The sequence below is a fragment of the Mycteria americana genome, chromosome 6 (genome assembly GCF_035582795.1).
Source record: "Mycteria americana isolate JAX WOST 10 ecotype Jacksonville Zoo and Gardens chromosome 6, USCA_MyAme_1.0, whole genome shotgun sequence".
Lineage (NCBI taxonomy): Eukaryota > Metazoa > Chordata > Aves > Ciconiiformes > Ciconiidae > Mycteria > Mycteria americana.
The window spans coordinates 42,140,519-42,168,346 of NC_134370.1; the positions used below are offsets into that span (position 1 = coordinate 42,140,519).

The 27,828-nt window shown below is 43.1% G+C and overlaps 2 protein-coding genes across 4 annotated transcripts in view; one reads left to right on the plus strand and one right to left on the minus strand.

Annotated features, from left to right (window-relative positions):
- LOC142411486 (outer mitochondrial transmembrane helix translocase) lies at positions 1-25,844 on the minus strand. 3 transcript variants are annotated; one of them, XM_075505470.1, is made up of 11 exons: positions 22,128-22,196; positions 20,822-20,922; positions 15,650-15,825; positions 13,868-13,966; positions 13,469-13,589; positions 11,627-11,827; positions 10,387-10,493; positions 7,336-7,425; positions 5,105-5,155; positions 2,026-2,162; positions 1-1,483 (listed from the first exon to the last, which is right to left on the minus strand). In XM_075505470.1, the coding sequence occupies exons 2-11, from the start codon at positions 20,859-20,861 to the stop codon at positions 1,363-1,365; spliced, it is 1,143 nt and encodes a 380-aa protein (XP_075361585.1). In that variant the 5' UTR covers positions 20,862-20,922; positions 22,128-22,196; the 3' UTR covers positions 1-1,362. The 3 variants fall into 3 exon arrangements, with proteins under 3 accessions (XP_075361585.1, XP_075361586.1, XP_075361584.1); XM_075505471.1 differs by lacking the exons at positions 20,822-20,922; positions 22,128-22,196 and adding an exon at positions 25,829-25,844; XM_075505469.1 differs by lacking the exon at positions 22,128-22,196 and having other exon boundaries at positions 20,822-21,757.
- The window catches only part of LOC142411485 (phosphatidylinositol 3,4,5-trisphosphate 3-phosphatase and dual-specificity protein phosphatase PTEN), a 47,011-nt gene continuing 44,316 nt past the window's right edge, over positions 25,134-27,828 (plus strand). The window contains exon 1 of the mRNA XM_075505468.1: positions 25,134-25,750. Coding sequence (XP_075361583.1) covers positions 25,672-25,750 — 79 coding nt within the window. The 5' untranslated portion in view covers positions 25,134-25,671. The remainder of the gene's footprint in view (positions 25,751-27,828) is intronic.

Sequence of the window (27,828 nt, forward strand, 5' to 3'; positions counted from 1 at the left end):
TACTGTACGAGGGGTGGCTCCAGCTGTCTTTATTTTACTTTGCAAGTGCATTTCAGTTTACATCATTATCTTGCTTTCAATGCTTATCTTCCCTTGACAGGTAGCAGAGCTGTGACACAGCATACCACCCCAGGGGTTTGAACGATTCCAATTACATATTTTTGTTCAATTACTGCACAATTTGTAATAGTATAAGAAGAAAAAAAAAGTTATTGAAAACCTACTGACAATAACTTTACCAAAACACTTTTACCACTTATATTTTTAGCCCTTTGCCTTTATCACTACATAACGTTACATGAACTTACTATAACTGTTAACAGCAAGTACAGCAGAACATTGCTAAATCACATTTATAAACCTAAAACCCATTCTCTTCTCTTCAATTTTGCAGATCAGAGCATGTGACAGAGCAAAACATCCCCCCACACCTCAGAGCTATGCATATGACACTTCATGTTACAATGCCACAGTGCAGCAGTGGGTCTTCCAGAGGAGATTAGAATAGCAGCAAGCCCTCATTACAATGCATAATAGATCAGAAAGCCACAATTTCAGAGAGCTTATAATATGTGGGGCTTTAGGAAAGACCAGTTAAGATTCTACTCTAATTACTCACATCAAGGGAAAAATAAAACCAGCATTCATTTAAAAAGCCTCAAAAAAGCAGAATTCATACAAAACGAAAAGTATTCAAACATTTTTACAGTAGTTTACTCTCTTTACTAAATGGCACCAGATTTCAAGTGGTCATGTGAAAGAAAAATCAGTAACATTTCAAATTTTGCCTGAAAGTTATTCTAGAAGCAGAATTTATATCTTCATATTTGCTGCTAAAAGGAAGAAGTAAATGTGAATTGAGTATCGACGAATCTTTAATCTATACATCTTCTGATTTGGTTTGATTCAGTAAGTAGAAAAGATTTTCCATACTCAAGTTATCTACAGATTATGTCTATATATAAAAAAATGTGTGAATATATACATTTAATACATACACACATGCTCATACATATATACACAAACTGGTAATGGATTGTCTCCCCTCCACACCGGTGACCCGCTGAACCCATGCACCATGTCAGAACCTGCTTTAAGGCTACACAGTGTATCGATTATGGGACAAGACACAGGCTCTTGCTCTTGGTCTGGGCTATAATTGTTCCACTTCGTGGTCTATTGTTACACTTCTAGTTGTGCATGATGAAATTTCAATAACTTAGAATTCGTTGTATAAAAACAATTCCAGAAACAGAACTCCCTTATTCAAGGAACAACCCCACTCCCACCCCCAACATTGTTTTTGCTGATTACAGAAGTCAAACTAAATGACATCAGAAACTGCAAACACACTCTTTTGTCCTAATCTAAACTAACGTGCATCAAAACATTCTGCAGTGTGGCATCCTTCGATTTTCTCATCTTCTCAATTGCCCTGTGGAGATCCTGCTGCTGCACAGGCCGAATTTCATCTTCATCATGGCTTTAAAAGAAAGACAAAAAGCAAGATAATGATTCAGGTGCTGTGTAACAGTTATTCAAACAATGAGAAGTAATCATTGAAAATAGCAGCTCTGACATGGATTCAGCATTACACTGGAAACATGCCCCTGTCCATGCACATGCATTACCTGCAAGTATGGGAGATAATTAAAGGAACATCACAGCAAGTGGAGTTATGTGCGTGCAAGAGTGTTACCAGTATTTAAGCCTGGTGATATAGTGCAGTAACATCACTTGTTGGTTCATGCCACCTCAAGCTTGACACCTTGAAACAAACAGTCTTATTTTCATAGTCAAAATGAATAAAGGTAACATACTGGTTGGGTTTTTTTGTTGTATAATGGCAATTTGTCAAGAAAAAGAGAACCTCCTGCTTTCTGTGAAACATAGCAAGGCTTTTTAAATCTCTATAAATTGCAATTCAAATCAGAAAATACAAACTAATAATTGGACGGTGTGTAGTACCAGCAGCATTCACAATTGCTGTTCGGCTATCATAATAGATGGAATAAAGACACATACTTCTCTTCTTCACAGGCAGAATTAACATATTCCCTGACACAGAGGAGTGCTGCATCCCGGCACATTTCTTTCAGATCACTGCCTGAGAAGCCATCAGTCTCTTTAGCAACTTCTAGGAGATCTACATGCTTGTCCACCTGTCAAAAAACAAAAGGTCAGAGCATGAAAACTCTGAAGTCATTTACTTTGTTCACCAAGGACAAGAAACAGTCACCTCCAAGTATTGTTACCTGCCCTAAGAAGATTTTTTCAGTCTTGACTTTTTTTGAGAGTTAAAAGCAAATTATTTTATTAACTTACAGTTTGAACCCTCCAAGTAGTTAATCTCATTAAATGAAACTGATGCTTCATCTCATAAAACTCTGTAGCCGATAAAAAAGAAAAAACAGGCAAAAGTGAACCATCATATTAGTATAGTCTGTTACTGACACAGCTCCTGTGCTGTTTTGGAAGGCTACTGGATGGCAAAAACTGGATCACAGAAATAATGACCCATTTTCCCAAATGCCCACACAAGTTTCCTGCAACAGCACTGCTTATTTTGGTAAAGGGCTTGATCAGATCCTACGTGCATCCTTTTATCTGTAGACAATGAACACTACCCAACGGGTCTCCTTTCACAGCCACTGCCCTTTTTTTATATACATTATTTGAAAAAGTGCATTTTGTTTTCATAAACACTTCTTTTGACCAGTAACACAGCAAGGCTGGAAAAAGTTCCTGTCACATTTACATTTTGTTGTTGCCACCTTTCACTGCAGAATAAGAACTTCAAAAGCAGTTGTTCATTATCTCAGCTACTCAGTTGTTTGCCGAGTTACTGAACAACTGCTCCTACTTTATACGGGGAGTATAAAGTAGGAACCATGAAATGGGGAACTCTGAGGCAAAATAATGTGTCTAACTCCATGCACTGGATCAGAGGCTGAAACTCATTCCAGCCAGGACCTCATATTTATGCAGTCCATTTACAGAACCTCTGATAACAGCCCCTTCTGGCACATTTTCCAATGCATCAGTATTTTATTTTCAAAAAGTTAAAGCCAAACTAGTCTAATAAAAGGCTGAAGTTAAGGGGTGACTTCTTCTAAGACGGAAACTATTCTGTGGTGATGAAGGCAAAGCCCCAGGTGTACTCTTCACTACTTCCAGCTACCCCTTGAACCCATACACTCCCCAGAATAACCCGAGAACCTGCCAACATCCACTGAGCACCCTTCCGATTCCCCACCATCCCACCCGCTTTTCTTGAAGGACAAGGGTTACAGTGATACTGTCCTGTTGGCTCATATCTTGAGCTTGTACTTGAGGCCCAGCTCCCTGACCTACAACTCAGCACGCAGGGCTCTGGTTTGGGTCTGGAGTGAGCCATCTGGCTCCCCAGGCACAGAAATTAAGGCAAAAGTGGCAGCTGGCTTACACCAAAGTGCCTCCTACAGACATTATAGCCTGGCTGTCTTGAAGTGCTTTGCTTTAAAGCATGATCCTGCATACGAATACCAAAGCCAGTAACAGTCAGCTGTGGATCTGCAATGTATTTGCTCAATGTGGGGCTGAAGGCCACCAAGAATTGAATGGAGCAGTGCAGCTGGCTAAGAATAAATAGACAACGGGCATGTTGTGTAGCAGGCGTTAACAAGGATTTCCCTTTGAGTGAGAAAGAAGAAACAAGATTTTAAGACAGGCAGGGAAAACGCAGGGCATGACTACACCTGTCATCTGTCATGTAAAGGACTGCCAGGAAGGACTGCCAAATAAGCTGGGCTTGAGAGATCCAATTCTTCCTCCTATGGGATAACCAATACAGGCTGATTTCCACCACCCCCCACAAAAAAGTTATTTGTGTGGCTGTGATTCACTGCCAGATGCTTGATATACCTTGCATTCTTTCAGATCCATATTCAGGAGCCGATATAGGTTTTTTGCTGAAGGCCTTTGCTGAAGTGCTGCAACTCCCAGGCCCAGCTGCCGAGGCAAAGGAGCCACAGAGTCCACTTGCGTGCAAGGGCTGGGTGGCTGCAGATATTCAGGGAGCCTGTATAAAGTCTATTATTTGGCATACCTCCCTAACATCTCTTGAAGAGGAATTTGAGTCTGAAATCACCACTTGCAAAAGACATCTTTGTTTGAGGCTTTCTGCAAATAGGTCAGCTCTTCCTCCACAACTCCTTTGGCATTTCATAGCAGTTCCGTTGTCAAACCCATATCTAGTATTTTGCGAATACAAACAATCCAAAATGACCATTTGCAAAGCAACCTCCCCAGTATCTCAGCCATTCACAATGATGAGCTGTGATTTTTAGGCCTCTTAAAAAATATAAGTTGGTTTTACTAACGAATGATATTTATTAGGATAGACCTCAACCAAGAGACACTTTGCAACATTAACTTCAAGACAATTAGTGCTGCAGACTAAATTTGGCAGGAACCTCCAATAACATAGGTCCCATATCCTGCCAATAGACATTACCAGATGTGCTCACACCTACCCCTTCCCCTCACCTTGGGATGCAGATGGCAACACGAACACCATGCAACAACATCTATAGTAGTTTTCCTCTAAAGGAAATATGAACTATGGATCAAAGTGCAAAAAGCAGCACTGTCAAAAAATGTCATTCCTCCTTTCTTGACTTGAGCCAATACACTGTACAGAGTTAAAAAAAATTCAGTATCTCTTCTCCCTGCTTCATGTCTTGAAATTTCTTTCACTGATCAAAGTGATTTCCAAACATTATTCACCTTCAGCATCTTTAGAGATATAAATATATTATCTTGTTATATAACAAGAAAATGAAGACAGAGTAATTTTCCTTGGAGATGGTGATTCACCACAAAATCCAAGACTGCTGCTCTGACTGAGGCTCATGCTTAAACCAGTAGGCAACCCTACTGCTTTAATTTAACACCACAACTAAAACCATAAAAGATTCCTAAGTTATAATCAGAAATACACTGGTAGATAACCTCTACCTTACTCCAAGACAGTCAATTATAAAACGTGTTTTCTACAACTCCAGACCTTGCACTCATGAAAACAGTAATACAGCAAATTAACCATTAAAAGAAGCCTACTTACATTTTCATTTTTCAAAATTAGCTTCAAGATTGCTTCTCTTTGTTTCAGAGCCTTAAACAAAAGAGATTAAAGTTACTAGAGTACAAAAATAAATATATGTAACATCTATCTCAATTTACATGGTGTGGGCTTTCAGTCACAATTCAGTGACACAAGCTGATCCCTCAGACAGGAGATGTGATACACACACTAAGGAAACTTATCTGATGGCAAATCACTCAGCAAAATGAGATCTAGGGTACTCTGACTCCAGGAGCACATGAAACTAAGCATTTGAGCATATATATTTACACTAACTACAGAGAAAGGGAAAATGCACTGACATTTAGTCTTACTTTGCCCTAAGTGAAAGCAGCCATCTCCAAAGATTTCCCATCATCTTCAACAGAGGGCAGACTCTCTAGATCTAGGGGACGCTTTCAATACTTTGCTAAATCAGATGAAGAGGATAAACTGTTCTGCTTAAAAAACAGTAATAATAAATTCAATTCTACAGATGATGCTTGGGAAATTTTAAGCAATATAAATCACATACTGTGGTGAGGTTACTGAAAGAAACAGGTATTGAGCATATCCTTAATAGCAAGGTAAAACACAGGCAGCAAAGAGACTCTTTTTTGTGCCTCCCAAAACCAAACTTGTCCTAAATTCACCTTCATTGTTAAAAAGGGAAAAAACTACCCTATAGATACTCTGACAGCTGAACAGCTGATACTCTGTCCCAAAAAATACTTCAATTTCCCTCTGCCTTGCAAGTAATTTCTTATGAGTAATTTTGGGCATTTTAATCTCAAACTCAGTTATAAAATCTGCAAGGCTTTAGCTACTCTACAGCGATACTACCTGTGCACACTTCCAATTCACAGCACATAAATTATCTTGGCCCTCAGTAAGAGTTGTAACCAATCTTGGTTGTATCACAAAGCACCACAGAAAAGAACGAGAGACAAGTGGTAAGTTCATGAGATGGCTGTAGCAGGGTAAGGAAAGTTACGTGCCTATGCCCTAAATGACACCTCCTGTTGTAATTCTGATCCTGGGAGAGGGAGCCAGCCCCTGTAATATCCTGAGGCACTGCTACCTGCGGATTATTCACCCTTCTAACAGTGGTCCTTGATAGAAAGGCATGATAAAGTACTAAAATACGCATCCTTGCCCCTTACTAATTCAAGGAAAACTTGAGGATGAATAAGGTGTATGAAACCCTATGAGCAGGCATCACAGAAAAGCAGTTACTAGGTTATAAATGCTTTGTTTTGAAAAGTACCCGTCCACAAGGAGTGAAAGCCAGTTCAAACAGGATGGGTCTGGGAATATGACTACTCCCTTGGACAATCAATAAGAGTTTTTACTCCTCCAGTTTTGTCTCCAAGTTTCAAAAAAAATGAATAATGAAGGATATTTCTGTAGCCAGAATGGAATACTGACAACCACAACTGAACTCTTTATAAAATTGATACAAAAATGTCTTGTGATATCGCTAAGTGTTTGAAGGCAACTAAAATACCTTGAAAAGGATGGCAATAGCAAAATTTATAGTAAGGGTAACCTTGTGATGGTTGGCATAATTGATAAAGACCTTAACTGCTACCTGTTTGGCATAAATCATAAGTGGAATAAAAAGTTTTCCAGATTGCTTACTGTGCCTGACTGTGAAAAGGCTTGAGAAGAACGTAGGCTTTGGTATGCAGATTTCATGCCTTCTTCTCTCCTTGAAAACTAAATACTGTGTATCAAGAAGGTATAAATGGTAGTCAGTATGTACCTTCTTCTTGACACTATCTGACCTGGGTGCCACTCTCCCCGCAGGCAACTGTGTGCAGTCCCTTTGGTGCTTTTTGAGATTGTTTTCAAGTTAAAACTAAGCTCTTTCCAGAGTGCAGCATCTAAGCCACTCCATTCTTACAGGTGAAGGAAATGGGTGGGAAGCTCTTGGAGCACATGGAGTTGTTTCAAGATAAAAGACCCAAGGAATCAAGATTTCTGCAAGAAACTTCACCTTAAAAAGCAAAGTTATATATGTGCTTCTAAAAAACTAAAACCAGATCAAAATAATGCAGTATTTATTGGGGGGGGACACAGCGGGGGACGACATGGGACACGGACGGGACATGGGGGGACGGGACCCAACAAAAAAAACCAACCAGAGACATGCATTTCCTGGCTGATAAGGCACTTGCCTGTAGCTCAGCCACTAGGCACACTGTTCAGGCAAACCTGCCATGACTTACAGGTTGGTTGATGTGAAACCGGGTTGGCATTCTTCTCATGATTGCAGAGTCAAGATCCTGAGGACGGTTGGTAGCTCCCATCACTATTACCTGTATACACCAAGAGAAAAAAACAGTCAGCCTGAAAACAGCTTTTGAAAATATCACCATATTGGAGTTTCAAAACCAAACGTGTGACTCTTCCACACTTTATCAAGAACATCGACATTTAAAGAAGGTACATAAGGTTTCTTGGTACTGATTTCAGCAACTGGATTTAAACGGGCAGCTTAAGAGAGCATTGGTACCACAGAGTATCACCTGGGTGGAGATTTTTACATTAGTCTGAAGCCTTCCGAGCCCAGTTTGAAAGTTCAAACTCTAAGCAGTAACCCAAAACTTCTGCTTATAAGTCTTGGTGATGTCTCTCTAGTTCCTGGTGGTCTGGAAGCAACTTGAGACATTTTGATAAGGTATTAAGAAATGTGGCATTTTTGTGCTGTGTTGAAAAAAAAGAAAGGCAATCAGTTCACCAGGATGACCAAACTGGCAGCTTTCACATGCACTAAAATGTTGTTTCTTTTTTTGTAAGCATTAAAAAAAAAATGCACTAAAAGTCAGTAAGAACCTATATGCACTAGTATACTGTAACAGCAGTGCATTAGATGTGTACAAGCCAAGTTCAATACAAGGAGAGTATTTACCTCATTTGACTGCGTTCCGGTTATTAGTTTAAGAACAAGTTTACTTCCCGTTCACATCAGCCTTATTTTCTCATTTATTACTGTAAGTTATGTACATTGTAAATACCCGGTCATGAAAGTGAAAAATGTCAGGGAAATTAATCTCTTATCAATACAGTTTCCTGTCGTGCTCCTGGTCTTTTGTGTGGGGTCACTGTTCCGCAGCCATCCCTGGCAGCTCTAGCAGCCCCTGGCCAGGCTAGGTTACTTGTCCCCGAGCAGAGTCACCCTGCCACCTAGAGGCTTAATTATACAGTGGTAAATTGCTATGCACAAAGCAAAAGACACATTTTTCACCAGGGCTCTGGCAGTCTTCACCTTCTAGAAAGCGTTATTCAAGCAAGCACTTGGCACTTGCTGGCGTGCTGAACACATGCTAATGTTTGGCTGAGCTGCCTCTTGTAAAGAGGCATCACTGTACCCATGCTATGCTTCCCCAGGGTCTGCATCAAGGTCCATTGTTGGACCCAAAGTGTTACTCCCTCTGTGCTACCGGAGCTGAGGAGCCTTCCCAAAACCGGCTTTATCTGCAGGTTCTGCGAACGTGGGACCCACCCAGGGCACAAATGCAGCTGTACGGGGCTTCCAGACTTTAACTGTCACTTCAAGCAGCACAGCTCTTTTCCAGGCACTGTGCCCCAAGTTCCTGCCCTGCTCAAGACTATATATCCTTGGCAGGTTTAGCCCAAAGCTGAACATGCTTTTCAGGTGCAATCAACACAGGAACAAATAACATTCATCACAACACTTATTTACGATTTCCTCCTAGCATTTGGAATTTTTGTTACCGTAACAAAAGCCAAATTTAATCCTTATTCAAAGCAAATTCATTTGGCGAGAATCAGACAAGCAACCCAAAGCTCCCAAGTAAACATTTGTAATTAACAAAAGAGCCCAGCGAACTGGCTGTCAAAAACTGAGACAATGCAAGTGTCAAAACCATCACTTAGAGAACACTTCCTGAATTGCAATGAGGTCTTGGGGAAGAGCCAGAAATACAGTATTGAAACAAAACACTCCTGCTGAAAAACTCCCCAGAAACCTTAATCAACCCCTGCGGTGTCTCCAGCCAATTGTTTGCATTGCATTTTACTTTGGTGGCTCCCTAACCTGCAGAGGCATACGAGTAAAGGACAAGAGTGACTTGTTCAGGGTCTGCATGCTGAACTTGAGAGATGGGTAAGACCACATATTGTCTTACAGCAAACAAACAATTTGGCTTGCTCCAGGAAGTTGTCAGTATATTGGGAAAAAAGATAATACATTCAAACACCAGAAAAAATGTGTGCTTCCAAGATCATATTAGCTTCCAGTTAAGTGTTCATACCATTGGTGTCTTACTAGTGGTAACTAAACACTCTGCTTTAAAGCTCCTAAGTATATATATTCACTGTGTTCTAATCAGTTTTTAAAACATCAACTGAAAAAAATCTTTAGCACAAGCTTGAGAGAGAAGGAAAAGCAGATTTTACAAAGAAAGAACTAATGGAGGTCAAAGCATTGGAACCTATTCACAGAAAAATACAGATTAAAAAGGCTGAAAATTTTAAAATCGGAGAATAAACATCCTTTTTAGAGGCCTTAAAAAGACTGCTCCAGGTGACAGTTCAGAAACATACCAAGCAGGCTTTCCTCTATGCTACATTCAAATCCTCTGTTTCATAAATGTTTTTTTGTTTGTTTGTTTTTACAGCACCAGCAGCTTTTGTATTTTTTTTCTCTCCAAAATACAATACCTCTGTTGAGATTACGGGAGGGGGACAGAAGCATACAGGAATAATGGGATGGAAGCATGGCTCCATTTAATAGAATTTGTCTTTTGATAACAACAACTTCTCTACCCTTTCAGATTAACTCCAGAGTCTAGTGCTTGCCTAATGTCAGCCTAACACTTTTCTGGAAACAAACCAACCAATCTGCAACTGGGATGAATACTCAGATCTTTCAATACCTTTCCTGAAATCAAAGATTCACTTCACCTGAAGAAAATATTGTTGACAAAATGTTTTTCAAAACAGTTTAAAAATTCCCAATTTTCGCAGCTCAAACTATACAGCTATATTATTGAGACTTAAGACACTTCTGAAAATAACACCTCTTAATTAAAACCAAAATACCTACAAACACAACCTTCTCAAGAAGAAAAATGATCTATCAATATAACTAATCTCATTCCCATAATATACTGGCAATCACTAATACTGACAAGTAAAGAAACTCTTTTGGCAATTATTACTACATGCAATCTGCTACTCTTCTCAAATGGCTCAGTGCATAATAACTGAGAGGGAAAAGTCACATTACTTTTCTCATCATCCTTTGTACTTACTTGGCAGTTATAATCAGTGTCCAGTCCATCCCACAGACTCATGAACTGAGCTTTCATCATAGCTGTAGCTTCATGGTCAGAACTCGATCGACTTCGTAAGAAGGAATCTGTATTGAAGGATTCAGTAAAGCAGTTTACTTTCAATCCTGCCATAGAAAGTATGCTGTTTGATTTCTCATGTGCAGACTTGTGCTATTCTCTATCTTATTAATACTTTTTTTAATAAACATTGTCAACAAATGAAAAATATTTCTTACGATGAAGAATAGGAAAGTGGAATCTCACCATATTTTTAAGCACATCTTTTAAATTACATTACACAAGTATGTATCTATCACATGAGACTGTCCCAAATCTTGTGCTCCAAATTTTCACTTTCCTGAATTCATGGAAAGTGTAACTTTCACATTAATTTCTCATGCAGAGATGGAAGCATTCAGAGTCTGGCAAGCTAGAAGGCACTAAAGCACAGGAGAACAGCAAGCTACAGGACTGACGTAAAGTAAGCTATACACTTTGTTATGCAGAGCTCTAACTCTGCTAGTGGTTGCCTAAAGAATTTCCAACAGCTAGAAAAACACATTTTTCACACCTCTAGAAAAGGATAAAACACATTTTAAGAATGTAGCCCCTTCATAAACATAAACTATGGAAAGGGTAAAAGCTTTGTCAGGCTCTGCTTCTGCAAACAGTACAACTTGCTCCAAGAAGTGCCAGTGCTACAAGACAACGAGCAATTTTAACCGAACTGCTCAAGTTCACAGGGACTTAAAACACTAATGTGACAAGTCCAAATGCACTGAACAACTGGCACTTAGCTGAACTTCCCCTCCTACTTCTTCAGCTTTATTAAACTATTATTCCTGAGCTCTCCTAAACCTGTATTTTATCTTACATTATGTGCCCTCACAGCAGAAGCACTGAAGTGTATTTGGTGATGGGTTTCCTGAATAAGTAGTTCCCTTGACAGAAGAAAAGCTTTCCTCATGAACCACCTGAGCCCAACCAAAAATAAGCAGCAACTTGTTCTACTTGTAATTTCCTCCACTAACACAAGAAAGAAATACACTGTTTTTCCTAATTTGTCACCGTTACTTTACAATACCATTTATATTACTAAACCTTGTTCCATTATCACTCTTAAGGAAAAGATGACAGTAGATCAATATACCCATCAACTTGAACCTGCAGTTTAATGTCACTCTGCTATAGTTACTTACAAAAAAAGATAAATTTTTACCTATTTCGTCAATAAAGATGATGGACGGTTGGAGCTTTATAGCAAGGGAGAAGACAGCAGCAGCTAGTTTTTGAGACTCTCCATACCATTTGTCCGTCAGTGTTGAAGGCTGAAGATTAATAAATCGACAGCCTGCTTCCTTTGCTGTAGCTTTGGCAATCAGCGTTTTGCCACAACCAGGAGGGCCATAGAGAAGTACTCCTGAAAAAGTAACTGTGTTAATGCTCTCTGGTCGCTGTACAGAAAACACGCTTTGGCATGACAGACCTGATAGTGTCCAGGCTTGTATTTTATCCAAGTTTTAAAAGGTAAGAAACCAAGTTATGTAGTGTTCTATCAAATCAAATACAGAGTTATTTAAGATATCCTTATTATAAAATTAAAGCTAAGAACATCTAAAAACAGGTATGGTGAAACTGAAGGGAGACATTTGCCTGAAAGACGACCGGTTTATTACTGTGACTATAAAGGTTACATAAAACTAAAACCCTATTTATTTCCTGTAAGCATTTGACAGGCCTTGTTTGTAGCCAGTTTCAGCCTTGCTAATAAAACTTAGCACAGAGGAGGGAGGAAAAAAAAAGAAAAAAAAAGACCCCACAAACATTTTAAACAAATTACCCACAATTAAATATGACTTCTCATATTATTTTTAAATTTGTCATAGTGAAAGAATTCACAGTAGTGGTTTTCTAACATAGTTGTAAAGAAAACAATTTAAAGAAAAAAAAATTAAATGAAACACGCCTGAAACACAGAGAACCACTAGGAGTTTTTTTCTGTTTATGTGACTGATGACCACAAACATAATTACTCTGAAGCAATGACTTCCCATTAACACACAGTGCAAGCCACTAATAAAACTGTGGAGCTTGCCCTATATGGAAAGTCTGCTTTAAAAAGATAAATAAAAACCAATTTTTTCCTTCAGCTTATTAGATCATGACATTAAAGTAATTTTCCAGACAATTTTAATTTGTGACTTAAACAGAAAGTGGCCTGGAAAAACTAAACCAGTTACAAAAGTGCTTAATTTTCCATCACTTAGGACACGAAACTGAGACGGTCACAGATACAGGCGGTAATTAATAGTTTTCAGAGAATTTTCAGAAGACAATATTCCAGGGATCAGAGCAGTAAAGATGAACCTGAAATATTGGACAAAATGCCAAAGTTTAAATTCTGCTTGTTTGCAGTAATGCACAGCAAATATGGCTGCAAGCATTCCAGCAGAGAGAGTCCAACTTCTGTTTTACTGTTAATTTGTCACTCGATGGTTTCCTTACTGCCTCAATACTGTGCAACTCAACTCCAAAGAAAACCAAATGATCTTCAGAATAAAAATGGGATCTCTGTCTCTTTGAATGACTGGAATTTCTAGGGCTAGAAGAGAGAGATGTCTGAAAGATTAGCTTACATTGACATCTCATGTTTATGGCTTACATTTCTATGACACCGTAGAAATATTAACCAAGTGTACAAAGCTGTACAGCAGAGTTATAGCTCGCCTCTCCCAAAGGACAAGATGGGGTATAAGAAGAAAAAACAAAATCCGACAATTTAGGCAGTTAAAAATGCAGGCTACATAGATTAGTGCACCAAAATGTAACACATCAATAACTGAAAAGCAATTATCCCTTCATTACTAAGATGAAACTTATTCAGTAGAACTTGATTTCACGACAAGAGGAAAAACCCGAGGGTTTTCCCTGGCATCAGTCCTAATAGTTGCACTTTGGACTGGCAACCTGCTTCCTCTTTCCTTTCTGGGCAATTGTAACTTTTTTTTTTTTTTTTTTTTTTTTAATACCAACATATAAATCTATAACATTTCCTTCCTACCTTTTGGTGGCTGTAAAAGCCTGGAATTCTCAAACAAATATTTCTTCTTGATGGGCAAAATGACAGTGTCTTTCAAATCTGTAATAACATCATCTAAGCCTGCAATATCATTCCAGGTTACCTAATACAGAAAAACAGTATTAGAAATTATCATCATAGTCCCTGCCAACAAAAAATATCCACAAGCTTAAAAGTAGTGCAAAGCCTCAAAAATAAAGAGACAAGTGATTAAAAAAACTCTGCTCTCAACGATGCAATTTTACTTTTAAATTACAGAAATATTTTCTATGTATTTCCATAGATACACATATATGACAAATAATGTAATCCAACGTCAAAATCAAGATCTTCCATGTCTGAAGTGCTTTCATCGGAGTAACACGGAAAATGGTTTCTTACATGCATGCTAAGTGGGTCTACGAGATGCGCAGCAATACTCATTTCGTATTCAGTAAGCTTGACATTTTTAACTCCAATTTGCTTCATTAGTTTTTCAGCCTGGGGGAAATAAAACACCAAGAAAATGTGAGAAAGAAATCAAATGCTTGATTCAAAAATTAGTTTTTAAAGAACTGCTATTTGGAGTCTGAAAAGCTTCCCTTAAGTCACATCTGAAAAGAGGTTAAATCTTTCTGAAGTAGAAGGTTCTGCTATTTCCTAATGACTTGTTGTCACTTGAGTGAAACTAAGTCATATGTCTCAGTTCCCATCACGTGTGTGTCATATCAGCCCTCCCACCTCCAAATCCACAAGTCATACATTGTGACCTGAAAAGCAACCAAAATAAACATTGAAACACAGAGTTTGCTGTTCAGAACAGGCTTGCAGACACACAGGTAATCTCAGTACAAAATCATTTCCATAATCTCTACAGGAGTTTCCAAAGCTGACGCAGGTATGTTACACTTAAAAAAAGCCCATTATTCCTTACAAACTTTGTACAGGATTCAGATGAAAACTCTGAAACTTGTTATTAAATAGAACTCTAGAGTTCTTTCATGTGATTAATTATCTTCATTCACAACCCTGCAAATAATACACACGCACTTTAATGTGAGATATAATTGTGTTATAAAAAGCATGCCCACTCCCCAAACTTCCACAGCACAGTATCAAGGAGAGATTAATATATTTTTAAGAAAAAAAAAAGATAATTCGCAGAAGCCAGTCAATTTTTTCTATGTATTAAATGCTTTCTTTTTCCCAATTTAAAAGGAAAAGTATTTGTTGTGTCAACATACTTTCATAATTCAGTTTCTCTTTATACTCAAACTTGCGGTTAAGTCTGACATGCTTTTGGGATATTGCAGCCTCTTATATAATAGCTGGCACTAGCACAGATTGTGAAAGCTGATTTTTAAAGTGGGGCCAATTTTTTAATTAAAGCTTTCATTAAAAAAGAAAAACCACCCAAACCAGAATTAGGTTGCTCAAAACTGCTGTTTGAATCTGTGAAATATGTGTCAGCCAGAAAACAAAAAAGTTACAACGTTTCCTTCAATACTTTCCAAATGAAACATTTAACTTTGGTTCTGAAATGCTCCTAAATCTTTTCCCAGAGCATTAACTCCCATGAATCATTGTAGTTCAACATAAGGAATGAGGCTTTTCACTTTTTTCCTCCCCTTTCCAGGGCATTTTGACTGCTACTGGAGGTGGGGGGAGAGAGAGGAACAAAGTGCAAGCTATTCTTAAGAAGGCATTTGGACAGCAGTGTTCCTCTTTGTCATGAGTAACTACAGTCCCTGCCTCTGCCATTAAGTTGCCAAAAAGCAGCACAGAATTAAGTTATTTCTGCTCAAGGTTTTAAAAAGCAACCAAGAAACTGATGAGAGCATTATTTAATGCGACTGCTGCTTAGCAAAACTGTCAGAAGCAGAAACTGCACTGGGACCACATACTTGCAGATAATTAGAGACAACATTATGCTACAGTTCAACAGTTTTTCCACCACTTCAGGCTAGAAATTCTAACTTGTTATAAAATGTAAGCACTGAAAACGCTAACAGCGTAGATCCTGAGATGTACTAAAAAATAATTCTAGGTTTTTTGATTATTCCACATGCTTTTGTCAATCACTTTGTTGGTTATTGCATGTCCTTTTCAGTTAGCAGATTTCTCTGTATGAACAGTAATGAACGAGAGAGCATTTCACAGAAATATTTATGAATAAAATCCTACCTGTTTCTGAGCTTCTACTTTCTGCTTTCTGGTTGGATCAATGGCATCGACCATCCATTTAATGGTAAAATATGTTACAGCACCAAATATAGTTAAACGAAAAATTAATCCAACCACTTCATTCCGGCTCAGGGGACGTGAAAATGCTTCGGCATGGACCATTTTGTCTCTCAACACTAAATGTAAAAAAGCACAGGGAGGGACAGAAAGAAAGAAAATTAAAGCTGAGAAAACATCTGCCTTATATTTAAACACCATTTCATATAAATTATATCCCATGCACACAGTGGGCATAAAGCTTACCCTGAAGTTATAATGAAATATCTCAACAACAGCACAACCCCAACATATAAAACTGCATAAGATTAAAACACACAGCACTAACTATGGTTTCAGTTCCACTTTCAGTAAGCAGAGAAGAAATAGCAGCAACAATTTGAGGCCTTACTTGATTGACTACATGCAAAAAGGTCCTGATTTCACTCTTTTCTCAAGAAATCTGCATTCCTTTCAGCTATACAATACCCCAATAAAGTAATAAAGATTACTTTATTTCAGTGCCAAGTTTACACTCCCATTAAGATTGACATTTTGTGACTGTTATTGACCCAAGAATGCTAAGTCATGGAGAGAAAGATAACTACATTATTTAAACAGGGAGTTCTTTTGCCTAAGAGGAAGTTTAAAGGAAAGGCACCCAACTGCCACATTAAGGAGTGATCGACAACTTGTATTTGAATAAAATGAGGTTAAGAGATGGAGCCTGCACCTAGCAGAATATATTTTGAGTTATTAATATCCCTGGAAAACTGAAAATGCTGGATGTGGCACACAGCTATCAAGGGAAAAGGCTGGCTGCTGTACAAGCCAAACCCAGAAAGTACAGCACCTTCAAGTTAAGGGAGCGTGCTGCAGAGAGGAAAAATCTCTTCCTAAAACACCAAAAAATGACTTATAAAATCGGGGTACTCCTTCCCCAGTCTACTTTCTCTTCAACTGGCAGGGTTTCTGCTTGAGAATCCCCAACACTCTCCTTGTTCACTGCCCAATTTTCCCACTGCAAGGGCAAAATTAGTGGCAATTCCTTTGGCAGCTTCCAACGCTCCCTGGCTGGTCTCCAGACTGAGCTTCAGCCAGGGAAAAGCCGAACTACCTACAGCCAAGATATCCTTGAATTCCCCCTCGCCTGGCTAGCACGTTATGTCGACCCTGTATTCAACTCAAGGCAATGCCATACCATAGATTCAGTTTACAAGGATTTGGCAAACTGGAATTAGGAGAAGCACTGCGATATGTCTACCAAAAGATGTCAACAGCTTGCTACTATATTCCAGTGTGGCTCACTGAAACAGTTTTGGTTTTTTTAACTCTTCATTTGCTGTTTAGAAATGTAAAAATCAAGGCTGTTGCTATGCATACCTGCTTCGAAATCAAATAAAATTTGCCTGCTTAGGCATCTAAGCAAGTAATACAGAGCTACAAGATTCTGCATGTTCTCTTAAGCCTAATTTACTAAAATAAAAGGGCTATATACTCAGTGAAAAAGGAAAAAATCTTTCTTTTTTAGGAAAGGAAGCCCCAAAAAACAATGAAAAAAGCCACTTCTTATGCAATCCTTGCCCTGAACAGCAATTGTAAGAAAAAGCTTTAATAGAAGAGAATTTTAAGTGTAATCTTTCTAAATGAAGTTCTACTTACCCTGCATGAATGTTAACATTTATTTTGTAGGCAGATAGCTGAGATAATGAGAAGGACAGTTAATTGAACAGCAAACTCTAGGTCAGTAAGGCTACGCATTTTGTTTTAGTTCTGCCTGTCTGCATGCCAACGCTTCAAATACTAAAAAGAAACCAAAAGGACAAGCGGCGCTGGTTCCTATTCTGCTCCCACAGCGCGGCTAGAGGGAAAGCTCAGTCAGTCACTGGCAGGAATCCCTCGCCTCTCCCCGAACCCCCAGGCAAAAGCAACCGCTTCCCCTTCAAGGACTCGGCTTTACCCCCACGCAGCCCCCCCCGATCGCGGAGCGGCCCAGAGAACGGGGCCGGTTCCTGGCCAGGCACCGGAGGCCAGGCATCTGGTGGGGCCGGAGCTGACAGGAGGGAAGGGGCAGTGCCGCTCTGCCGAGCCGAGCCGTGCCGGCAGCGGGGCGGGGCTGCCCCGCTTGCCCTCCCGGGCTGCCCGCTGGGCCCCAGCGAGGGCAGCAGCAGGCCTCGGAGAGCCCCCGGCCCCGCCGAGAACGTGGCAGCGGCCGCCCGGGATCCGGCCATGGGGGCGCGGTGAGGCGAAGGCGGCACCGGTGAGGGCCGGATGGACCGGCCGCCCGTGACCTTCCCGCCGCCCGGCAAGTGCCGGCGCGGCGGCGGGAAGCGGTGGCGGACGACCGCTCTCTCTCTCCCTCGCCGAGTCACTCACCCTTCGGGCCAGTCTCTCGGACACGCGGCTGGCGGGTCGCGGTGCGGCGGCGGCCGCACGGGCGGAGGAAGGCGGAGGCAGCAGCGTGGGCCCTGGCTCGGCGGTGGCACGTCCCGTCCTTCCCCCCTCCGGCCGGCTCCCGCCGCCCCGCACGAAGGTTCCGCCCGCCTGCCGGCCCGGCCCTCAGCGCGTCCGGAACGGAGACCCCGCTGCCTGGGCTCCGCGGGCCGCTCCCCGCCAGCAGAGGGCCTAAGACTGCGTGGGGTCGAGCCTGCCCTGACACCCGCCTCCTAATAAACACACTCCCTCCCCCTTCGGGAGCGGCGACATTTCAGATGTATTTGGCAGATTTGGGATGCTACAGGGATCTACCAGAATGAAAATCATAGAAATTTAACAATTCATCAGTAGTTTACTAAGAGATATTGAGATAATAGTTTCCCAATTTCAACATGTAATAAAAACAGTAACTTCAAACTACATATATAGTAAGAGAAAAATGTCCAGAAAAAGGTTAAAATAAGGGGATCTCTGTAATAAGTGTAATTAATCCAAGGTTTTGGCAACTTGTCTTCAACTCTTCTGCTCTTGTGTCAATGCTGCTGAAGTTTTAAAGCCTTTCAGACACAGCTTTGCTCCTGAGAGAAAGCCTTATCACTTCGTTTTCTTACCTGTAATTCATACATTGTCCAGGGGCTTTCTAAAAAACTTCAACCTGCTCACTGGGGATTGTAATTTTTTTGTCAAGAGCAGTTAGCTTTTTATACAACACTGATTTTATTATGGGTCATTTTTAGAAGTCATCCCTTGTACACGCACGCAGGGGACGCTTCACCCACCGACAAGTCTACTGAAGCTCCCGGTGGCTGTCACACACCAGGACCTGTGGAGCAGACCCGCTGCTTCTGCTCTGTGATTTCTCCACTGTACCTGCTCCACCAACACCACCTCAGGTAGAGAGTGTGACACCGAATTTCCTTCCCATAGCTGGTCTGGCTTGTGCCAAAATCCAGGCACACTCTTCAGTGACCCGAGTGGGATGTCATCCACCCCGCTAGTGTCCATCTATCACTGCATCAGTGGTGCGTGGTGTTTCCATCATTAAATCCACGTGCAAAAAAATACTCATGTTCTCAAAGTGATTGTGATTTTACCAAAGTACTGTTCCAGCAGTTTTGGTTTGGTTCCATTTATTGGATTAATATACACCAAAACTCCCCAAAAATTAAAAAAGTTTTGAAACAACTTTTGCTTCTTCATCAGTATTGACAAATCCGTATTTCCCTTTTATTGTGTGCTATAGCTCTTCCAAATAAAAAGTGTATTTAATGAGAAAATAAATGTATCTGTCTAAATGCACCTATTGATTTACAGAAGGCCTTCCTTTCCTGCTGCTCCTCCAGTCTTTGATAGTGAATAAGATTATAATCTTCTAGAGAATTTTTTTTTCAATCTATGTGGAATATGTGAACAGTTTCCCTTTGATGTTTTAAAAATGAACTAGATATAATCAGTGATGCTGACGGCTTTTGCTATTAATTGGAGGCCTATACTTGTTCTTGCAATCACCCCTTTTGAATAGAAAAAGGATAATCAATCATTTCACTGCCTGCGTTTCATGCACTAGGAAAACGCTATTGCGTTCTAATTACCATTACCATAGGAAAATACTTAGGACCCTTCTGGTTTTTCTCCCACTCTTAAAAAAGTGACATCTATTTTGCTGCAGTTAAGGAGAAATGCAAACACACATACAAGTAATAAAAGCTCGAAACCTACATTTTGTCACTGCTCTTGACAGCTGTGGTGGTAAGCTTTGAAAGAAATCCTCTGCTGAAAAATACTGAAAAAAATTGAGAGATGCAATTTTTCAGAAGCTGACCAGGGTCAGGCTGAAGGTGAGGCTGATGCAGAATGCATAAATTGGACTGGGTCCTAATTTCTCAAAATACTGGGAGATTATAATTTCTTGAACAAATATTTCTTAAAAAAGGTGAGAAACACCAAATTCATCCCGCTTTCCTAAATACAGAGTCTGAACATTGCTGAAGGCTTGATGTAGAACTTAAGTCATTCTAGAAGCTGATCCTACAGAGGTCTCCATGAAGTCTCCGTCCCTCTGGTACTGCTGGAGCTTCCCCTGTTTGCACAGACCTGGCCATGACAAGGTGTTACTTTGCCATCGCTTGTGCTGTCTATGTACCAGGTTGATTAGGAGCTGCAGGAGCCAGGAGAGACCACCAGCCTACTGCTGACTGACCGTTCCTTTCTGGTGTTAATGTGAATTGGGCCTTAGTTTTCAATTTCTATCCTCTAGTAAAAGTATCTGTCTGAAAGAGAAATGTACTGGAAATCATGGGTTTATACTGGAGAAAAAAAGGTCTTTGTGGCAGCTGCTGTCCTCAAGCACTTGGCATGCCTTGGCTACTTTGGGTCATGGAGTATGCTTCCTACTTAAGGACAGATCTAGAAAGCGGTAACAAGTTGACACTCATTCAGCACACTTTTTTATCAATTTTGGTTTTGCAACTGTGGCAGAAGAAAACATTTTGGTTTTTTTTTTTATTATATTGAAAAAATGAGATTGTAAATTTCCCCCAAAATTGAAAAATTTCAAATCAAATGTACGGATGACTTGGCTGGACTCTAGGAGATTGTAGCTCTTCAATACAGGACGAGAAGGTCACTGGAAGGACCTAGTGTAGTTGGAAAACTCATTGGAGAAGGGTAAGACAAAGGCCACACTGGTGGTGTACATACTGTTTTGCTTTTGACTGCTGGCTGCTTTGCTATGAAACATGTTATTTTTGGTGAACTTTGTTCTCCAGTCAGTGCAGGCTGACCCGAGCTTTGCCAGTGACCTGAACAGGAGCAAGATGGGAAACGAGTGGTATATTAAAATCAGAAGGATCTGTGGTGGTTGGAGGTAGGAAGGGGGTTTGCAAGACACAGGGAACAACAAAACTCAAAGAGAGGGAATAGGGATGAAATGAGATAAATAGAAAGCAAGGCAAAGTGTATGGAAAGAACAAAATGAGAGATCGGAAAGTAAAGAACAAGCTGGGGAAAAGGGGATGTCTAGGAACAGCTTCATAATTGGGCAAAAGCATGTAGTGGTTTTTCCCCAGAAGACTCTTCTGTGCTTCACCAACTTGCAGATCAAAGACTTTCTGAGTCAGAGGATGCGTTGTATTTTCTAGCCAATTTTTTTCATGAAATTGTCTACTTTTTCATCAAAAACTTTGGGCATCTGCAGCATTTTGTAGCCAAGTCACACAATTTAACTTCACGCCACGACACTAACTACGTCTATTGTTTTGAACCTGTCACCAGCTATTTTCATCTGGAACCCCTACATTTTATATTGAAGAAAGGGCAAAGCAAGCCATCCTTGTCCAGTAACTTAAGATTTTATAGACCTCTAGCTAACTTTTTAAAGTGGGACCTCAACTGTATGCAGAGTTGAAGATGGAGGCACAGCATGAATATTAAAGGTGGCATAATTATGTTATCTTTCCCTATCCTTCCAATTGCTGGCATAGTCCCACTAGTTGGATCATGAGATTCCAGCAGTGGTTGTTGTTACAAAGATCATCGCTGCATGGTGTGATGAAAATCTGCCGCAGGCCTTGCTGACACAATGGTCACTGACAGACAACTATTGCTCAGACTGCTCCTTAGTCTTGGTCTGACTTGGAATCGGGAATCTAGCAAAAGGACTTTCAATTAAGCCATATCAACTTCCTAGTGATATATACATAGTCAGATGTTAGAAAGAGAGGGGCAGTCTTAGGACTTGAAGGACTTTCAGAAATGTTTTCAAAGATGGTCTTGATTTGCTAGCCACATCTGTATTTGTCTAGGATAACCTCCAAGTCCAGACCTAAAAGTAGGTTTCATGGGTTCATTTCATACATTTGAAGTTTGGGAAACGAACAGTACGATCTCACTGCACACACACAAGTTGATCCCAAAATAACTATGAGCTGCCAATATGATCATGAAAAAAAGGCCCTGAGAGGTCTTAGGAGCAATGTTCCTAGCAGAGTTTGGAAAGGATTAATACCATTGTCCTTGGTGCTGGCAAGATACTCTCAGGAACTCTGCATGCCATTCTGTTCATCTATATTGAAGAGAAATAAATCATAATGAAACTGGAGCAGAAAGTTGCTGCTGAGATGAGGGAAAGTGGAAAGTTAGGGGAGCTCAGCTAGCTTAGTGTAGTCAGATGACATCTAACAGGGACATTTATGCCTGTAAGTGCACAAAGGGTAAAAAGGGTAAATGCTATGGAGTAGGAGCTATTTAAGGCCAATGCCGGCACAGGAATAAATAGATACAAACCAGTCACAAATATATTTAGTATGAAAATCAGAAGAAGGTTCTTGGAACAGCTTCCCAGTGGGAATAATGGTGGCAAAAGATCTTAAGATGAAACTTGATACATTTATGAAAGGAATAATATAGCATTTGCAAAGGCTGAAGGCTGCAGCAATCCAGGAACACCCTCCACCTTATGTTCCAGTTTATTTTGAGCCCTTAAAAGCAAAGCGTAGCTTTTTACTCTCCCATTCCTCTCCCTGCTCCAGCCATCTGCAGCTGGACTTCAGCACCTCTCTTAAAATCTGCTTAAAGATCAAACAAGACACTGAATTTATCTTGCACTTTTGAATTCCTTTTTGCTGTTCCTCAGAAAGGAAAAGGAAAGTTTTGTAAAGTATTGCCTAATTTATATATGCAAAAAATTGATATTTAATAAATCTTCTCCTACACATGGAGTACTACATTTTATCCAATTTCTCCTGCTTGCCAGACCTGCTTATTAACCAATTTCCCATAGCATCCAACCAATATGCAAGTGAATGCTATTTTTCTCCAAGCTGCCCTGCTCAAATGTGTTGGATAGTCATTCCCCAGATAATGCAATTACTAAGCAAAACACGGAGGGATTTCCCGCTCGTGTTCCTGCGAGGGCTGTTTTCACTGTGGTCTGATGGGTCTAGCAAGATACAAAGTCTCTTCAGCAAGGTGTCTTTCCCTGCCAGCCTCAAAAACATTTGAGGTGGACTTATGAATTAAACCCAGGATCTGTTCTTTAGGGAGATACCTGCCTGGTTTATGTCATCTGCTTTTCATGGAGAGAAAGGAAAAAGGGTGCATGGGTTCTCCTCTTCCTGTCAGGCTGGTCCTTTCCATGGTGTCTCTTTTCTAGTTGTACAGGCAGTGGTTTCATTTTCCTTTTGTTTCTGTTCCTTGGAGATGTCCATCACCTCTTTATAAAACAAACAAGTGCCTTCTTGCTCCCTTTAAATAGGCTTCCTTCGAAGGTATGTTACATTTGACCTCCATGGGATATCCCTCACATTACTTACTGTCCAACAAGAGAATGACATGAAGATAGTATTTCTGAGGAAGGCAAATTTACAAATTTATTTGCCTAGTAACCCTGTTTCTTCAAATGTATTATCTGGTAAGCGCTCTCCTGATCCCTTAGCAGTTGGGGCAGATGCTGATCTCCAGCAGATTCCATTCCTGACACTTTACAGAAGCCATACATTCCAAGCTGCCTTAAAACTTTGGTTTGTATTACCTCAATGGGCTAGTATTTCACCTGTCTGCACACAAAAGGAAAAAAATCACCCCCCCCCCCCCCCCCAAACATGCCCTACCAAACTATGAGAAAGATGGAAACTGATAACTGAGACTGCAACCAGCATTCATATTCAGAAGCTCAGGCTGCAAGAGGCTACCTGATGGTCATTTTCCTGCAAATCATTAACACTGGCAATTCCCAAAGACTTACAGGAGTTTTCAGCATAGAGTGTGAAGAGCCTTGTACAATGGGATTTATTTGCTGAAGTTTTAAAGGAATTTAAAGGCTGATTTGAAGATTTAGAGACAGTGCTTTTCTCCCTGTCCGGATAATTGTGATCAATGCGGAAAGGGCGGAGGAGGGGGACAGAAAGCTCCACGAAAACAGCATGGCCACGACCGGTGAGCCAGCTGGCGTGACCCAGGGGACACTTTCACGCCCCTACTACCCCCGTGCTCGGCTGCCGGCGGCCCCGAGGGCAGCAGGTGGCTCACCCCCCCACCACCTCCCCCGAGGCCTGGGCGGCTGCAGGGGGCAGTAGGTGCTCACGTACAGCGGCGAGCGGAGGGAGGGCAGCGGCTCCGAGCCAGTCCGGGTCGCTCAGCCTTACGCTAACCCGCAGAACAGAGGCCCGGGGGCAGGGGGGAGGTCGAGGCCCCTGGCGACTGTGACCCCCCCGCCCGCGGGGCTCGTGGCCGCACCATGTCCGTTACCCCCCCGCGCCGGTTACATAAGCGCAGGCCCCCCACCCGGCCCCGGCACCTCGCCGGGGCGGACGCAGCTGCTGTGGCACCTACCAGCGCCACGGGACGACTTGACTGGGAAGGGGCGGGGGGGAGAGCCCCGTCCTCTCGCCCGCCGCGGGCCCGGAGCGCCGGCAGGCCACGGGAGCGCAAAAAGCGGGAAGAGGCCCGGCTCCCGCTCCCCTCACAGCTCGAGCGGTGCGGGCCGGCTCCCGCGGGCCGGGCCCGCTGGTGGCCAGGGACGGCAGGGCCCGACCCTGCTGCTCACCTCACCTCTAAGCCCGGCCCACCCCGGCCCAGCCCGGCCACTTCCGCCCACGGGGGGAGGGGCCGCCGCGAGCACAGCGGGATGCCCACGTGACCAGTCGCAGCACCGCCGCTCGGCGCGGTGGAGGTGACGTCTCACCGCGCTGCCCGTATCCCTCCGCCCGCTGCCTCCTCGCCCCCGCGTGGCAGCGGGACCCGGGCTGCGGGGCGGCGAGGGGCGGGTGGGACGGCGGGATGGGGCGAGGGGGGTGGTGCGGCGGCGGGGCGGGTAAGCGGCTCGCAGGTTCGTGAGGGACTACTTTCTCGGGGCGGCGGAGGTGGCGGAGGGGGCGGGGCTGCCTCCCCTCTCGGAAGCTGCAGCCATGATGGGAGGCTAGCGCTGGCGCGGCGCTGTTGGGCGCGGAGCAGGCCGGGGGGGGATGAGCCAGGCCGCGCCGCCGGCCCGCACGTACTGAGGAGCCGCCGCCGCTGCTGTCGCCCCGCCGCGGAACGCCCGCCCGCCCGGCGGCGCGGCCCCACCGCGCGGCTCCGGGCCCGCTGCCGCTACCGCCGCCGTCCCGGCGGGGAGCGGAGCGGAGCGGGGCGGAGCGGAGCGGGGCCGGGCCGGGGGGGCGCCCCGCGCCGCTGTCACCATTGCTGGGGCCCGGAGCGCCGGAGAGCTGTTCTCTCCGCCTCCGCCTCGCTCGCCTCAAAGACGGCGGCGGCGGCGGCACCCTCAGGGACTCGGCCCGGCTCCGGCCCCTCCCTGCTCGGCCGCCGCCGCCGCTGCTCCCGCCCCGCTCGGCGCAGCGGCGGCAGGAGGAGGAGGGGGCAGCCGCCGCCGCCGGGAGCCGCCGCCGCTGCCGCGGGGTAAGGCGGGCCCGCCTGGGGCTGAGCCGCCGGCGCAGCAGGCCCCGCGCCCGGGGCCGCCCGGCGGCCGTCGGCCCGCCGCCGCCTCCCGGCCCCGCGCCCCGCCGCCGCCGCCCGGCCCCTGCGCCTTGTCCCGGAGCGGCCCTCGGCTGCCAGACATGACCGCCATCATCAAAGAGATCGTCAGCAGGAACAAAAGGCGATACCAGGAGGATGGCTTCGACCTGGATCTGACCTGTATCCTCCTGGCGGGGACGGGGCCCGGCACCGGGCGCTGCACGTACAGCTATTGCATCAGACCTGCGCGGCGGTTACCTAACGCGCTTCCCGGTGCCGCTCCGCCGGGAGGCCGGCGGCTGCCGCCGGGGCTCGCCCGGGCCGCCGCGCCTTCTCCCGGCCTCCTTTTGTCCGGGCGGCCGCCGAGCCGGGGCCCGGCAGCCGGGCAGATTAACGGGAGCTCAGTGATGGCGAGGATTAACGTTAGCTCTCCGTGGCGATTGCAGCTGGCCTGCCTGCTGCCACCCCCGTGTCGCGGAGGTGCTGTTCCACCCCAGGCCCGGGGAGCCCCTGCCGGCTCCGGAGCAGCGCGGGTCTGCAGCTCATCTCTGGCTGTGTTGATTTTTCGGCTCACGTAGCAAATACGCCTGTCCCGCCGTGACTCACGTCCAGAGCACTTTTTATTTTTGATCTAGTAACTCGTCTTGAATTGCAAATATAATCGTGGCAGGCCTATCGCTTTACTGGGGTTGCTTCAGTCTGCGCGGCCTGAGAGGTGAAGCCTGTGTACTCTGCCCTGATTTTCATACATTCAGTAAGGCAGAGCTCGTGCTCGGTTGCAGTATGGTGCAGCAGGGTTCTTGACAAGAGGTGGCAATCACTTCTTCCAAATTAAAAAAACACCTCCTAACGCGATGCGTGAACTGCGCTTTGGCATAATCTCAGATACAGTAAACACAAGGATGTGTTACAAATGAGAGCACATTGGGTCTCGTCGAGGAGGATTGTAAGGAGTGTAATTCTGGAATATGTAACTAGTATGCAGTTATGACTAGTAAGTCAAACCATAGAGAAGCATTGCTAGTGTATAGTTTTGGTGGCCTTTCAAACAAATGTGCTGTAGCTGTGGCAGGCAGATGTTTAGCTTTGAATGCCTTTTAGAGTTAATGGTATGTAGGGGCTGTGCTGTGGGCATGGTCTTTCTCCATGGTAAAGAAAGATCAGTACTGTGTTTGAGAGGTTTTGGAGCAAGAACGTGACTTAAAAGTTTGAACTGTTCTCGGAAAAATGAATATTAACAGTAGTATTCAGAGCTAGACTGATACCTTTAGAGAGAGCACTTCCTGTTCTGCAACAGGATCAGGGTGAAATTTATTGTTTTTTGGAGCAATTACACTCGTGTAATAGCAAGTGCTACAAACACATCCAGTTCTTGGGCAGGATCAAAACCGGTAACAGCTGTTAAGTAGTGCAGAGCTCATGCTGTTGCATTGAGCCTTGGCATAAAATTTTGGTGGCTTTAAAACAGCCTGAAAGGTTCTTGACTTTAGCAGGTGGCTGCAGAGCTTTTAGTTAAAAAGCAGGAGCTCTAGTATGTAATTCATGCGTTCTGTTCATGGTACTGATAAAATATAATTCTAGGCTCGCATTTTTAAGCGTTTGCAGTTGGTTGTTTTGTTGGCCTATGACTAGGGCAGCTGTAACGCTGACATAGGCCAGCGCAGCACTTGGCTGCTGACTTAACAGCAGAAGTCTGAGAGTTTTTGATTCTCTGAGTGATGAGTTTGCTAGGAACTTCAGGGTTATGAAAAGAATTAAGTGGTGGCAAAATGGTGAGGTTTTGGCTTCACAGTTGGAGAGTTTGGTGTTTCAGGTATCTTTGCCCAGATGTGCCATTGGTAGGGAGAGATTTTTTTGACCTAAACAGATCTTTTTAACTAGTGGTCTGCTCCCAGCAAGAAAATTGATCAATGCTGAACCTGGATTTTCTGCTCAAGGTTGCTAATGATATACGAAGTGGAGTTTATTGCTTATTTTTTACTTTTTTTGTCTAGTTAGTTTTATTATTAGAATTTTGCATTAGAGGTAGACCACTGAACACTGGGCTTAGGCTAATTTTTCTAAAAGGGGTAGCTGGCTGCAATTCTGTAATGAAATTTATAGAAAAAGTGTTGGTTTTCTTTTTCATGATTGCAAAAATATCTTTGGAAGAAGTTTATACTTGCAAACCTTTTTTTTTTTTGGTAGAAGTGAAGACTGTTGCCTGTACAGTATAATGGCTTTGCTTGAAGGCTGACATTGTTGCAGAAGTGAAAGTT

What these genes read in the sequence shown, in the direction of transcription:
- LOC142411486 (XM_075505470.1), bottom strand. Translation starts at nt 20,861, where the DNA reads ATGTTTCATAGCAAAGCAGCCAGCAGTCAAAAGCAAAACA. An exon ending in TAGACCCACTTAGCATGCAT is followed by an intron (nt 13,590 to 13,867) that starts GTAAGAAACCAT and finishes TTTCTGTATTAG; the next exon opens with GTAACCTGGAATGATATTGC. An exon ending in CATCTTTATTGACGAAATAG is followed by an intron (nt 10,494 to 11,626) that starts GTAAAAATTTAT and finishes CCTTCAATACAG; the next exon opens with ATTCCTTCTTACGAAGTCGA.